This window comes from Bactrocera dorsalis, chromosome 2, assembly GCF_023373825.1.
Source record: "Bactrocera dorsalis isolate Fly_Bdor chromosome 2, ASM2337382v1, whole genome shotgun sequence".
Lineage (NCBI taxonomy): Eukaryota > Metazoa > Arthropoda > Insecta > Diptera > Tephritidae > Bactrocera > Bactrocera dorsalis.
The window spans coordinates 2,413,185-2,428,583 of NC_064304.1; the positions used below are offsets into that span (position 1 = coordinate 2,413,185).

General features: G+C 37.3%; 1 protein-coding gene across 1 annotated transcript in view; it reads left to right on the forward strand.

Annotated features, from left to right (window-relative positions):
- The window catches only part of LOC105226809 (uncharacterized), a 63,353-nt gene that overhangs the window by 5,440 nt on the left and 42,514 nt on the right, over positions 1-15,399 (forward strand). The window contains exon 2 of the mRNA XM_049447763.1: positions 8,549-8,728. Within this exon, the coding sequence (XP_049303720.1) occupies positions 8,674-8,728 (55 nt within the window). The 5' untranslated portion in view covers positions 8,549-8,673. The remainder of the gene's footprint in view (positions 1-8,548; positions 8,729-15,399) is intronic.

Below are 15,399 nucleotides of genomic sequence, written 5' to 3' on the forward strand. Positions count from 1 at the left end.
AGTTCAAAATTAATAAGAGAATTTGTCTAGTTTGGCTTGCTGCATATTCAGATTGATTGATGAGATGATATTTGTTTATTTGCGTGAGCACAATAACAATTGGTGAGCAATTTTGTTTCGCCATTTGACCAAAGTGTTCGAACCGTGACTCATTACTGTTGCCAGCGGTCAATTAAATATCTCTCTTTTAGATTATGTCAAATTTGAAGAAACCGAAAATTCTGCAATGTCAGAGCAGGTAGTTAGTTGTGTGGAGTTTCGGTTGTCGAACGCTTTCTGGAAACCTTATCGAACAAATTTTTCGTATATTGTAGCGTCTTTGACAGTAATCTGTACCAAATTTCGTGAAGATATTTAACTTGTCAAATAAAAAATTGTATATTCAAAAACTTGGTTCTGATCCGTCAGTTTACATGGAAACTGTATAATATAAGGAACTGATATAGACGGTTACAATAAGTGATCAGCTCCTATGAGAGAAATAAAGTGTGAAACTTCAGATCGACGTCTCAAAAACTGAGACTAGTTCGGGTCTAAACAAGCAGACAGACAGGCAGTCTGATCATTTACTTGTGATCGTTTCATTCGAAATCTCTTCTAAGTGTTTCTAACTTAATAAATAAGGTTGGTGGTATAAATATATGAAGAGAGTCATTTCATTTTAAAGGTAAATTTACGATGTGGAATTAGATGTAGTGAAGTGAAGTTCCTGATTTCATATACCATAGATAATTTCACCTAATTGGGAACGATTTTAGGTTACTTATACGCAGCGTGGATCCCTTTCTTTTGCTGCAGACAGAAAAAGCTACCTCAAATTCCAAATTGTTTCATGAAATTAATCCCAGTTAATATATTTTTAGATATATCGTGGAATATATCACTCTGTATACACATTTATTTATTGCGATCTAATCAAAAAGCAAAAATGAATTTCTTTTTCTTACATCGAATAGAAAATTTTAAATTGTTGCCTCCAACAAAATTCTCTGAGATTACCAACAAAAGACCTGCTGGCCACCACAAGCACAAAAGGCATTCCAGTTTTTCGTCAAAATGCGGGTCGGCGTGAAAACTTAACAGCAAAGTTTTGCTGCAAAACATGTGTGACTCGTTTGTGTGTGTGAGCTTGTATACCATGTAGCGAATTTCCACTGACTCACAGCAGGATCAATGCTGTGGCAAAGCAAAAAGAGATTTATTGCTATTACGTGTACTGAAGTTACAGCGTCGATGATGAGTAAGTTCACCAAAAAAAAAATATAAACTCAAAGAGACATTTGCACTATAAATGCTCTGGTGGACAGAAACGGCATATGAAAGCAGTCATTCCATGCTGACCGCAGGCTGTTGAATGTCGGTGCACGGGATTACTTTAGGCGTGGACACACCATTTGTACTAGTATGCACAAAAGTTTACGGGATTCGCGTTTGTGCGCATATTTGCTGTATATATTCCTATACAGTTATATGGCCTGGTATTAAGTGTGTCATATGCAGGTTCTGGCTGGCATTGGGGCTTGCACCACAAAGCAAATAGCGAAATTATTTTGTGCCGTTTGTGCCTAATTTTGATACATAACGGCGAATATTTGTGGAAAATCTGAAATATTTCATATCTAAACTCTGCCCAGAAAAATATCGTACTATTCGCAAAACAAATAATAAAATCAATTATTGAAAGCATGCGTCCGCAGTTTTTTTTGTTAAATAGAAACGAAGTGACTTCCTGGCACTTCTATAAGTGTTCTTTTTTATGGACACAAAATAGAAAATGAGGTAAAAGAATATTTCGTTTGTTTAGCTAAACAAATATTGGTAGATTTTATTCCAAAATAATACATTTTATTCTAAAAAAAGGTTGCACGATATTGGGTAGTCGAAAAAGTCTTTTCGTATTTTGTCAATAGATGTCGTTGCAGTCGTACTTGTATATTTCCATTGCTACCAATTACATTGTGTCATACCATATAGTGTTGGAAAGGTGAGATTTTAAGCTTCATTTAACCAAAAAGAAATTAAATTCGGGGAAGTTGAAAAAAAGTTACAGCTGTTCAAAAATGCGTGGAAATAATGAAGAAATTCGCTATATTTTGAAATTTTTGTATAAAAAAGGGAAGAATGCCACCCAAGTCACCAATGAAATTTGTGAAGTTTACAGAGACGACGTTGTGTCACCCGTTTTCGTTGTGGAAATTTCGAAATTTCGATTAACAAATTTGTACATATTTGTTTATTTATTTGTTATTTAAAAAAAAAAACAATAAGTTTAAGTTTAATTATACGTTTATATATCATTTGATGCTTACTTCTGTCTCTATTCTGAAAGAGTTTGAACAAAAAAAATATTCTCACTCTTCACCGAGCTCTAATTATAGCATATTAACATGAAAATAAATTTTTACAAATTATTTCATTTTAATTTATACCAAAAAACTAAATTTCATTACACTCATAAGTATTATCTCACATTTGTATGCGAATAATTTACACTCATATGCACATAGTTGGCCGCATTGTGGCACAATGGGTTCACTAGGTCAATTGAAATTCCCAAAATTTGCATTCAACTAAATTATACATTCTAATTTACAATATTAGTAGATAATTGTATGTGTGTCTGTAGACAATTATGCCCGGAGGAATCCAAAAAGTTGGAAATTAGGGCAGCTTTGCTGAGTAGTCAATGACTTTTTAGACTTTTTCACAAACATCAATTTCAGCTGCTTCTTGGTACAAGTTGATTTTAGGGACAACGGCTGATAGGTGCAATGGTATTTATATGCACATATGTAATTATTATTTCTGGCCATCTGTCCATGAAAGTATATTCAGGCCAACATTAGCCGTTCTAGTTTGATAATATAATGCGACTATAATGTTAAAAGGATTATTTAATCCTGGAAATTGTGCATCAGTGAGTAAGCAATAAAAGATGAATAAAACACATCCCAATCTTAAGACACTTTATATGCTTTATTTATAACTGGATTGTGCAGCGTACAAGCGCATATGTGCGAGGTAGCGCCATATAATACAAATTACTTTTATAGCTTGTTGTGTGTGTGCTTGGTGATTAGGGGTGTGCCCTTTGAGTAAATAAAATAACTCTGTTTAAAGTGACGAAGTGACAAAAGCAATATGCTGAAGGCAAAAGTACATTTAAGCATATTTTATATTGAAACTTGTGATTTTCTTCTTCTTTACTGGCATAGACACCGCTTACGCGATTATAGCCGAGTCAACAACAGCGCGCCAGTGATGTGATAATAATCAATCTGCAGATAAATACACAAAGCTCTTAGAACTTTAACTGAGACACTGGTTTCAATTGCATTATATTTCACATCCCTCATAAAGAGGGTGTCTTTTTGGTATTAGTGGTTGATATAATAATGTGCATAACAAATATGATTGGTAAATTTGTTGAGAGTTGTGTATTTAAAACCTAATGCGAATTTTCTTTTTTGAAAAAAAAAAAAAAATTATTCGTCTAGATAGTCCTAATTTGATATAAACAATTAAGCCAGCGCTTCTTCCAATTGGCGAAATATTTCTCAAATCGGAAAGAGTCACACTAGCCGTTTATAGCGAATATGGATTGGCTAGGGCATCGTTACAGTGCTTTTGCCCAAGAATTCATAAAATAAACAATGAACTGTGAGATTTTAGTAAACGAAAATTGTCAAGCTCATAAGAGCACGTCTAATCTTAGGGGCTGCTATAGCCAGAGGAAGCAATCTGGAAATTGTAACGTATTTCAGTGGAAAGCATGGTAATCATAATAAATAATATTGGACACTCCAAAACCGCGAGATTTTAAATATTAAAATTCGCCTAGTTTCGTAACTACGGTGTATATTTTGTCTAAGCGAATAATTATGGTGATATCAGTCTTGTGAAAAACAGGAAAATAAGTCAAAATTTTCTAAGTCAAAATTAATGTAAAATATTTTTGGTAATCAAAATGGGTAAAAAATGGTTTCAATGACATATATAGTAATACATTACTATATATCATACATTACATAGCTTCGTAGCGCTTCTGGTTCAAGGCGCAGCACGCATAAATGAAAGGCAGATCAGTAGAAACTGCACTCCCCACACTGGTATTTAATATCGAAAGACCTTTCGAATATAAGGAATACGCTCTTGGAGCATTCCTGGACATTGCTGTAGTGTTCAACAACGTCTCTACGGAATCTGATCTGAATGTTGATCCTGCTATACGATGTTTTGGATCAAAAGCCTTTTGACCCCTAAACGGATAAGATAAGAGATATGGAATGACGTTAAAATGACCAATGACATTGTCATCTTAATAATGGGTGGGTTTCTACAGATCATGGACAGTATTATGACCCCACTCTCAATACAGTCCAGAATTAAGCATTGCAAGCGGATTGGGGGTTAAACCCGGAGAAAACGGATCTCTTGACTGCTGGAGAATATGCATATATGTAGAACCCTCGGGCATAGCTCAATAAGTAATGGCTGTTAGGCAACTACATAGTACTACTTTTCATCCAGGGCAATGAAATAGTGGACGAAAACGTGAACAACATTGGTAATCACAGAGAAGCATGGAAAGGGAAATAAAAACCCTATGGAACGACCTATCTGAACTCTGTCAGATATCGCAAAGGACCAAAACTGGTGTATCCGTGGATTATTGGCCTATCAGTTTAACCTAAACTAACATAACCTATATACATATAAAAGAAGAGAATAAGTAGTTCTGTTGCCTTTTAGTATTCACAACATAAATCGATAGAGCTAAACACAAAAATTTTAACCAGTACATAATGGACGTTAGAACTTAACAAAATTATATTTATAACAGGGAAATTCTTGATAATAATATATTTATTGAAACGTTAAATCAACAGACGGCCGAAAAAGCGAAACAAAACTCACCACTAATTTATCATTAGAAAATTAAAAAGAATTGTGAATTGTCACACCGCTAATAAAGGTACATAAACGCTTAACGGGTCAGTAAATTTATTTAATTTATTTTACCCCTTCGGAGTTGTTATTGTTCTTAACCAAATTATAGTAATGTAACTGGAGGTTGAATAATGCATGATTTAATTAAATTAGATTTTCAAAGCAGCGGGAAATGGGGTGATGACGGTTTACACTGCCGCAATTTGCATCTATACATATATTGGTTTCTACATACTTACTTTACATAGGGGCAGCCATTGCATATGTAGAGAATGTAGGTTACAATTTTGGTTGTGTAACCTATAAAAAAGCTTCAAATTTTGTTTGTGGCAAAACTGGCAAAGAAAAAGTCACCACACTGCAGCAAGAAAAAAGATAGGCTAATATTACTAAGGGTTACAGTAGATTTTGAGATGAAATAAATGCAAAAGGATGATCAGATAAATCTGTAGTTTCACTAAAGCTAATACTTTGTGTTTCATGCAAATTAAATTTTTTTCTTCTTTTCTTCTTTTTTTCTTCAGCGAACTATGGGTGGTGGTATTTAAGGAAGCTCAAGTCTCATTAATGCCTACCTAATTTGTGATAAATTCATCATATTTGGTTCTCTTTTTACAGTATAGAAAAGTGAGTGTTAAATTATACCGTTTTACTGTTGCAATAATCGCTATAAAAACAAGAGCATATTGCTCATTCAGTCACTCGCAAACTTCGCATTCATCCGAGAACTGAGCTGCTTCAATCTTATTCCATTAGTGTGAACTTTTCTTCAGCTGACACTAAGTGATCCACAACACCGCCTTGCCGAATGAGAAAGACAAGCGAAAGCAGCGATTCGTCGGGACATTCATCACTTTGAGATACGCTGACAGGTTCGCGTTACAATTTCGACTACGCGAAGAAGATACAAAAATAGAAAAGGCCTTGGCGCGCTATCAATTCGCAAGAATATCTGCAAACAGAGCCGAAAAGCAACTGCAAACAGGCGGAGAGAAAAAATAAACAAAGGCTAAAATAAAGGCAACATTGTAAAAGACTGAAATTTTATTGCACTCTTTCGGTTTTTTTTTTTTTTTTGAATCAAACCTGTGTCGTACACAGTGCACAACAGTGGCAACACCTTAAACATTTCGAAACCTTTAAAAAAGTGCGAAGATATCTACACGAATTGATTGAAAAAGTGAAAACTATACTAAAACAACAAAGGAAGTTCGGCACTTCGCCCTGTTGATACTTACATATGTCACATGCATCCAGCCAATACTGTCAAATTGTAGCATTTGTCTAGAAGAAACACAGTGCATTGCTTTCATTTTAGTGTCTCGTACATTGTTTCGAGGATATTTCGGCGCTCGTGATTTCCTCTCCACTGGCAGCGCTCGCCTATGTTTTATGGCCCTTAAGCGCCGAAAGCAGCGCAATTTCGCTTAACACGTTTGTCATCACCGCTGCTGCCAGTATGTTCGTGCGTCGCGCGCGCTTATGAAGAGAAATGTGCGCATATGATTTATGTCTTTTTTATGATGATAATAATGTCACACGATGGCGTATAAGTAACTGCTAGTAGCTTATGCATTTATGCATATACATATGCATAATTTATAACGGAGCGCACGCCGTATGGCTCCGCCACGTTTGCCATTTCCTGTAATTTCACAACGCTCTTCTTGCCACTTGCCCGCCTTCCTGCGGCACGCCTCGAAGATGCATGGCCTGTCGTGTTAATCATCGTCTCAACGCCTCTCGCCTCCGCAACTTGCTCAGCACAGCCAAGAACAAATTTTTCGAGTTTACTGAATTTGCTGCATATTTTGCATTTTTATTCTGTTAGAGCTTACAATTTAATGCTTGATATTTATGCATTAATGCTATTTTTACGTGCAACGACAGACGAAGTCCATTCAATTTGCATTTTTATTTAGCATTGCACATAATTTGCCGACTGCTAATATAACGGGAACTTGAAGTTGAACAAATTCACATTTAATATTCATTTCATTTATAAAGTTAATCATTACTATATTTATTAAATATTTTTAAGATAGTCTTTTCATTTTGGAAAAGTTTTTATGCGTAAACAAATCCCAAAAGTTGTCAGAGACAAATTATAATATACAAATTATAATATACTATATATTAGGATGGAGTCATGTGTAAAAGTTCACGCAAGTGAGGAAAGTTCTCTGATCGCCATTCACTTGGGAGTGGCCAGAAACGATTCTTTTACATATGGCTCAAGCAGCTCACGACTTCCGGTCTTTGGAAAAGTATCCTCTGGGTAGCCTAAGAACATCCGTTTTAAGGCGAGCGAAAGTGAGAAGGCGAAACATCTCCTACATAGGGTTGTGCGCTAGGTTTGGGACCCGCCACGTAAAAAAAAAACGCCCAATGAAAACTTCGGCTATAATCGCGTAAGCGGTGTCTACGCCAATTAAGAAGATATATTAGCGCAACCCGTATTTGTGCACATAATAAAAATTAGGGCATAATATTACAGAAAATCTTGAAAATCAATTCGTTGAAATATTTTTTTCCTAGGTTGTTGTGATAGTCAGTGACATCAACCTTCGGTGATAATTGTTTTTCACGAGCTAGTGTTTTCGATTAGTACGAATTGTTCAAAGAAGGTCGAAAACGCGTTGACGACGAATCACGGCCAGAACAGCCATCAACATCAACTGATGATCAACACGTCAATAAAATAATGGAATTGGTGCTTGAGAGTTAAAGTTAAAGTTCTTACTGGCATCTTTTAAATATCGGAGGGATCAGTGAAAACCATTTTGAAAGATCATTTGTGCCTAAGAAAAGTGAAAGTACGATTGGTTCCAAAATTACTATTTTTTTTCAAAAATCAGCGTGGCGTTAACGTCTGTGAAACAATGCTTTTCGAGTACCACGATGTCATGAAACGTATTATTTCTGGCCATGAGTTTTGGATATACAGGGTCCGGCACTCGAAGGGTAACCTATTAAAAAACCATATATATATTCGGTTAGGAAAATTATTTTTATATATTTTAAAGTACAAAATGTGTGAAAATAGTCATAAATTCAGGATCAATTCACTTTTGCTCGATATGACCACCTTTTGCCTTAACTATGGCCTTGAGATGGTCAAAAACAAATCGCAAGCTGCCCGAATGTGACTTGCCGGTATTTTGGCCCACTCACGGACAATGGCTTTCTTCAGTTTCGAGACTGGTGTATTTTTTACTTCGGATCTTGCTCTCCAAAATGGCCCCGAGATAATAATCCAATGGATTCGCATCTGGTGAATTCGAGAGCCATTGTGTGGTCGTAATGAAATTCGGAACGTTGTTTTTCAGCGATTCTTGGTTCAATCGCGTTTTGTGAGACGATGCTGAGTCTTATTGAAACGTCCATGGTTTACGACAGAAACGTTTGATTTCCCGCGGCTTCAAAGCACCCCCCAGAACACTTTACCGATGATATATAAATTTTTGTACACAAAAAATATCTCGTATTTTAGTATCGATATTCTATAGGGATCTAAATATGCTATAAATACGTTATATTTGATGTTTCAATATGAAATTGCTTTAACTATGATTATTTTGTAATTTTTTTCTTTCAGATACAATGGCGCGAAAAGTGCGACATAAGTGATTTGTTGTACTAAAACGATCAAGCTTAAGGATGCTATTGAATGAAGAACTCTGTAGACGTATGTACGTGTGGTATTAGCAAAGGAAACAAAAAATGAAATTCTCATTAGAGGCTCGAATTTTTTTACTCAGTGTTAGTTTATTGGATGGTGAGTTGGAACAACTTAGAAATATATATAATATTATACTAACAATAGTAAGAGCAAATATACTGCAAGTGGACTCTCCTGAATCGGTTCTAAATAGCACAGAGAGTTGTAAGAGTTTTCGAAAGGTAAACATTCTCAGCAGTCAATATTTCCAGTTAGCTATAAGTCTTATGAAAGTTGACAAAAGCTGAGAACCAACCTCGAGAAAGTAGCGCAAGTGCTTGTTTATTGTAGTCATCGCAAACTTAGTGTTTTACTTCCACTTGGGAATAACTGTAACTTTTTTTATAAATAACAATAGCATATGATGTCTCCATTTAATAACTGTAGCTTTGAAGAAGTTGAGTAAAATCGCTTTAAGATTTGATAAATTTTATATTAGAGCTTTCAGCGGATACCACAAAGTATTTCAATCTGGGTGTTTGAGTGCTATACAAGAATATGTTGGAGCGATATATGCCTTAAAACAGAAATGTGAGAAAAGAGGGGGCAGTATAGAATATCAAATGTCGCTTAATGAGTTGGTATAACTTATGAAATAAAAGTTTAAACGGTGCTTTAGGAGTCATTAGGTCTTATTTCGCCACTAACGCGGCGAGTATTGATCTTCCTCGCGGTATCTTGCACTCAACCGATTGGTATTGACAGAGACAGGGGTGATAAAGATGGCTCCACTCATTTGTGGTAAACCACACACTACAGTTCTTTTCCTAAAAAATAAAGAGAGCCTGGAGTATGTTCGCGCTCTTATCATTTCCTTAAAAAATTAGTATATCTAACACTAGTCAAGAATACCCCATACAATCCGGAACGCTTGCGGCTACAAGTTCTGCGACGAAATTCAACAAAACTTAAATAAACTGCCGCCTGCAGCGTGGACTCAAAGTTACTACCCGAAAGTGCAATTTAGCCACATATTTGTATTAATTAGTACCGTATTTCATTCAACGAAAGTAAGTGTTAAAAACGAAGCCAACATAAGAAGCGCATAAAGTATAAAGTACACTCATATTAATTTTATGTAAATCAAGAGCTCTTGCTTGTGCCTTTTTGTGGCCTTGTGCATAATGCCTCGCAGGCGGTAATTAAAATTTTCATATCTCGCGTTACCTACTAAAAGAAAGTGCTTGAAAGAAAGTGTACCACCAGCTTACGCTTGTCACTTTTGCATTGTGGCAAAAACGCGCTCATAAAACGGAGCAGATTTACTACCGACACGCCACGTACTCATCAGCAAACAAATCAACTGCGACATGCACACGTCACTCTCCTTTAAACACGCCGGTGCAACTATGTACATACAAATATACATGAGTACGCCGCATGTGTTTGTAGGACATGTGGCATGACGGGACACATTTTCAATAATGTTATATGCACATATCAAGCGGGCGTCGACGAATCTGATGTGACAGACACTTGAGTGACATTCCTGCACAAGCTCACTGCCAGCTTACCAACCTGTTAGGCTGCGGGCATGACTGAGTTTGTGTTTTCCTTTGGATACACGCTACGGTGTACGCATACTCATGCACTAAGTATTCCACATACACATATTTTATATGCTCAATTAAATAGCGGTTCTTGTTCTAACCTCCGCTTAACCGTTTGGGGCATTTTTAAATGCATTATTTAATGGTATTATTAACTGTATACCAGGAAAGGGATCGCTCTATGTTTAAAGTGACGCTGCGTTAAGGGTTTATATCCAAGTCAGTAAAACCACTATTTTACGATTTTTTTGAAGGATCGTTTTATTTAGTAAATAAATTGAAATAACGTAAGATTACAAAATGTAATGCACTTAAATAACCGGCGGTTCATTTGAAAAAATTTTGGATTTTTTAGAAAAAAAGAGTCGTTGCCAAAGCGAAAAGGACCAGAAATCTTCCGCAAAACCCCTCTCTCGAAAACTCATAGCGCCGACTCATCAGATGTTGTCATCGTCCATAATAGAGTTTGGTTTTTGTTCGTCGAGTGAAGACTTTACCTCTCAATTGCCTACTCAGTCCGAAGTAGCACCTGTCGGCAAGAGTTATTCTGCGTTAGATTTCGAGGCTGATATTGTCGGTGGTGGTTGGTGGGCTGGTTCCACGATAGACGAAATTATCTACGACTTCGAAGTCAACATTGAGGGGTGAGCCAAGTCGTGAATGCGATGACTGTTTGTTTGATAACGGGACATATTTCGTTTTGTCCTCGTCCACAGACCCATACGCTTCGTTTCCTTATACAGTTTGTAGAAAGCAGAACTAACGGTGCGGTTGTTGAGGCCAACGAAGCCAATATCATCGGCGTACGCCAGCAGCTGTACACACTTATAGAAGATTGTACTTTTTCTATTCAGCTCGAATTATTTTCTCCAAAAGTAGATTAAAGAAGTCGCGACAGGTAGTCGAATTGTCTGGAATCTTTTTTGGTATCGCACGACTCGGAGAGGTCCTTCCCAATCCTGACGTAGCTTTTGGTGTTGCTTTGTTGTCAGTTTACACAGCCGTATTAGCTTTGCGGGAATACCAAGTTCAGATACAGTGGCATAGAGGCAGTTCCTTTTCATGCTGTCGAAGACGGCTTTAAAATCGAATCGAAGAGGTGGTGTGTGTCGATCTTCATTTCTCGGGTCTTTTCAAAGATTTGACGCATTGGGAAAGTCTGGTCGATTGTAGATTTTCCAAGTCTAAAGCTATACTGATAAGGTCCAATCAGTTGGTTAACGGTGGGCTTCAGTCTTCCACACACTATGCTCGATAAGACCTTATATGCGATATTAAGGAGGCTTTATCCACGGTAATTGGCGCAGATTGTGGGATTCCCTTTTTGTGGATTGGGTAGAACACACTTAGGTTCCAATTCTCGGACATGTTTTTATCTGACCAAAAGGAGTTGAGGCATGCATATTGTCAGTTTTCGCCGCCGCATTTGAATAGCTCATCATAATCGAACAAAGGAATATCTATTCCATAATCATCGAGTGGAGAATTCGGTTCACCATCTCCTGGTGTTATCGTTTTACTGCCATTCAGCAGTCTGGAGAAGTGTTCTTTCTAAAATTTTAGTATGTTCTGCGTTGAAATTTTCTGTTAGCCACCGCATCTTTTCGTATAATTTTCGAGCTTGTCAAGCTAAGCTCTTCCTATTCAAGCATTTAGGTCTCTCTTTTGTTTGCCTGCAAATGTGAGGAGCGAAGGTGTTGTGGTTTATACTTCAGGATTAGTAAGATCATGAGAAAGCTCCAAGTTCATCAGCCCAGCCATTTCGGAGACATTTTTTCACCGAGTCTAAAAACAGCGTTTTGAAAAATATCAGTTTTTATGTTGTGAACCGATTGCACTAAGTTAAAAAGTTTTTACAAATACGTTTATATCTTAGAAACCCATTTTCCAGAACAACTAAACTTTTTGGAGAATATTCTCAAGTATACGCATGTTTGATATAAATGTATATATGCAAAAAAAAAAAATAGTTTTTGATATGTAAAATTCCTTTATGATGGATAGCTACAGTATCCTCCATCGATTGAATGTTTTATAAGATTTGAGAAAGCTTACCAACGAATATTTAACATATCTTAGGAGTTCTTTAAGTTCCATTAGACTTTCTGTCCGTCTCTACATAATTTTTCATTACCTTTGTTACGTAAGCTATTGAAATAAGTTTTCATTTATCTTTGTTCATTCGAGGAATGTGCGATCATTGTACAGCTAAGGAAAGTATTTTGCATTTGCCACACATTTTTTGCTCCATACTTCTTTCAATTAGGGTTTCCTCTGCTTCGTTATTTTTTGTGTGCATTAGAAGTTTGGTTGGCTTGAATTTTTTTGCAGGCTGTTTCCTCTGTCAAAGCCTCAAGAAAAACCACAGGTGTGGGAGTGCAACCCTGCACGTGCTTAGTCTGCATATTTTTTGTGCATGTGTGCTTAGTATATCGCTGAAGCAGGTCGGTTTTTGCCAAGTGAAGATAGCATTGCTTAACTAATGGTTCACTTACTACCCAATAGGAAATCCGGATGGACATTGAAAGTTGCAATGATTAGGAAAAAATTATTATTTTACTAAACAAAATTGGTGGACTTAAACTGTTGACTTAATCTATGTAAAGTAAGCCTTGAGGGGAAAAAGTTGCACACCAAGGCAACTTTATCCAAATTTGAATTTAAACAATACGCTGTTGTGAAGTAGTTCTAGTAAATATCCTTAAATTTCTTTATTAATACCAATTTAAGCTTTATTTAATTTTTAAATTGCAAAATGCATCCGTCAATAGCACTAAACCGCTGGTCCGTTCACAGCTTTCTTGTAGGTCACCAGTATCCCCACAGAAACGTGTTCACTTTTGTATTTACCAAGAGACACACCCGCTGGCTTCACAAAGCTATTATGGTTGCCAATGTAAGCAGTGTTGTATGTTTAAACTGTTGCGTCGTCGTTTTAGCTGTTGTTGCCATAGCCGCCGGTCGCTGTTTATGCAGTGCCATCAAACGAGTATTTGCACACACGTGGCATTCGCATGCCATCGCACTGATACCCGAGCAGAGCTTAGTTGACAATTGCATGCAAACAGTCATACAAACGCAGCTATATATGTATGTACCAAAAGCCATTCTCATAAAAACGAGCGAAATACACTCTTCTTTCCCCTTCTTCATGATTTTCACAACGAGCGATTTTTTATGCTCTTGCAACATGTTGCACAGAATATACAAGATGTTTTCAGCTAACGTTTGTAGCACCTGAAACTCAGCGAGAGAGCTAAAATCCAAAGAATGACGAGATTAGTTGATTGCTGCATGTACGTCTGTCGGTCCGTGTAAGCGAAAATGTTGAGACCCTGGCGAAACTTGATACACCTTTCTTGGAGTACTCGAAGGAGATCGGCATCAAATGTGGAAGGAATCGACCACAAAATCCCGTTATGCCATAAATGGACGAAATTAACATCTGCGATTCTTTGCTGAAACGAAATGAAAGCGAACCAGTTCTGAAGTGAATGATAAAAGGAGACGAAAAGTGGATTAAATACGACAATAATGTGCGCAAAGATCATGGTCCAAACGTGGTGAAGCTCAACAAATGGTCGCAAGGCCAGGATTGACGCCTCGAAAGGTTATGCTGACTGTTTGGTGGGATTGGAAAAGAATCATCCACTATGAGCTGCTCTTGCCCGTCGAATGATTAATTCTACGTTTTACTGTAAACAACTGATGAGATTGAAGTAAGCAATGGAAAAAAGCGGCCAGAACTGATCAACAGAAAGGGCTTCGTCTTCTATCAAGACAACGCTAGACCATATACATCTTTGATGACTCGGCAAAAACTAGGAGAACTTGGCTGGGAAGTTTCTATGCATCCACTACATAGCCCTGACCTTGCACCATCGAACTACCACTTGTTTCGGTCAAAGCAGAACTCCCTTAATGCAGTAAAGTTGGCTTCAAAAGAAGCCCGTGAAAATTACTTGTCGCAGTTTTTCGCCGAGAAACCAGAAAAGTTTTACACTGATGGTATAATGTCTTTTGCGGAAAAATGGCAAAAGGTGGCTTATCAAAATGGTACATATTTCTTTATTAGTATAAATATGAAAAAAAATAAGTTGAAATTTGATTAGAAATACGAAAATACTTTTTCGACTTTCCATACCTATATAATAGTTTTTTCTCTTCGACTTTTCTTCGGCTAGACACCGGGACATCTTAATGGAGTTAATCGGGGACACACGACGTTACTTTTTATAAATTGCAGGTGCGTCAAAAATCCGGTTCCTTCCAAACTAGAATATTGCATATATATAAAACTAAAATGTTAGGTTAGTGAACGCGAAGTTGTGTTTCCATAAAATACAGAATGGAAAATAATTATGAAAGTGACTCATCCTAAGTTTAATTAAAAATTTTTTCAACAATCGTTCTTGGTATATTGTAAATTAAATACCGCTAAAGGGACGTGTTGACACTCGCTAACTTACAAGCTATACATAACTTCGAAAACCAACAGCATCCACATATCCGCTATCCTTAAAGCGCATACCTCCTGCAGTTCCAGGGGAGCGGGAGTAATTCTTTAAGGTGGTCGCATAGCGTCGCGTTTGAGTGATTTGAATGCTGAGCGATGCGGTGCCGTGCCAACAACAGGTAAAACGTTGCGTCAAGCGGAGGTTAGCTTGCCATATATGGTACTTAGCATCCCGTACAAGTGCTGCAAAGATGTACAAACGTGCAGCGTAAAAATGTATTTGCGCTCAGGCACATCTCTTGCCACCCAACCGGTTGGGGTTTTCCACCTGCAACTTGAATTTTTTTGCTCGTCATCGAGCTATTTCATGGCATTTGATGGCGGATCCACACGAACGCACCGTGACATTTTAAGCAGCAAATCGAAATTCCAAGTGCTGCCGTCATTCAAGCAACAGAGTCGAGTGTTGCACAGTGCTAAAGCGCCGAACCCCAGACCCCAGACCGCAGACTTGATGTGCAGCTGTCAAAACTGCATTCAGCTGACAGATATTTCCCATCGCTTTCGCTTCTATGGCAGGCTAGTCACGCGTCTTCGTCGTTGAGCAGCAATGTCGAATGCAGGAGCTCTCAACACAGTGGTTACAAATGTCAGCGTATTAATGACCTTTACGTGAGTGGCCGCCGACACATTCAACTTTTTGGATTTTTCGAAATTCTGTT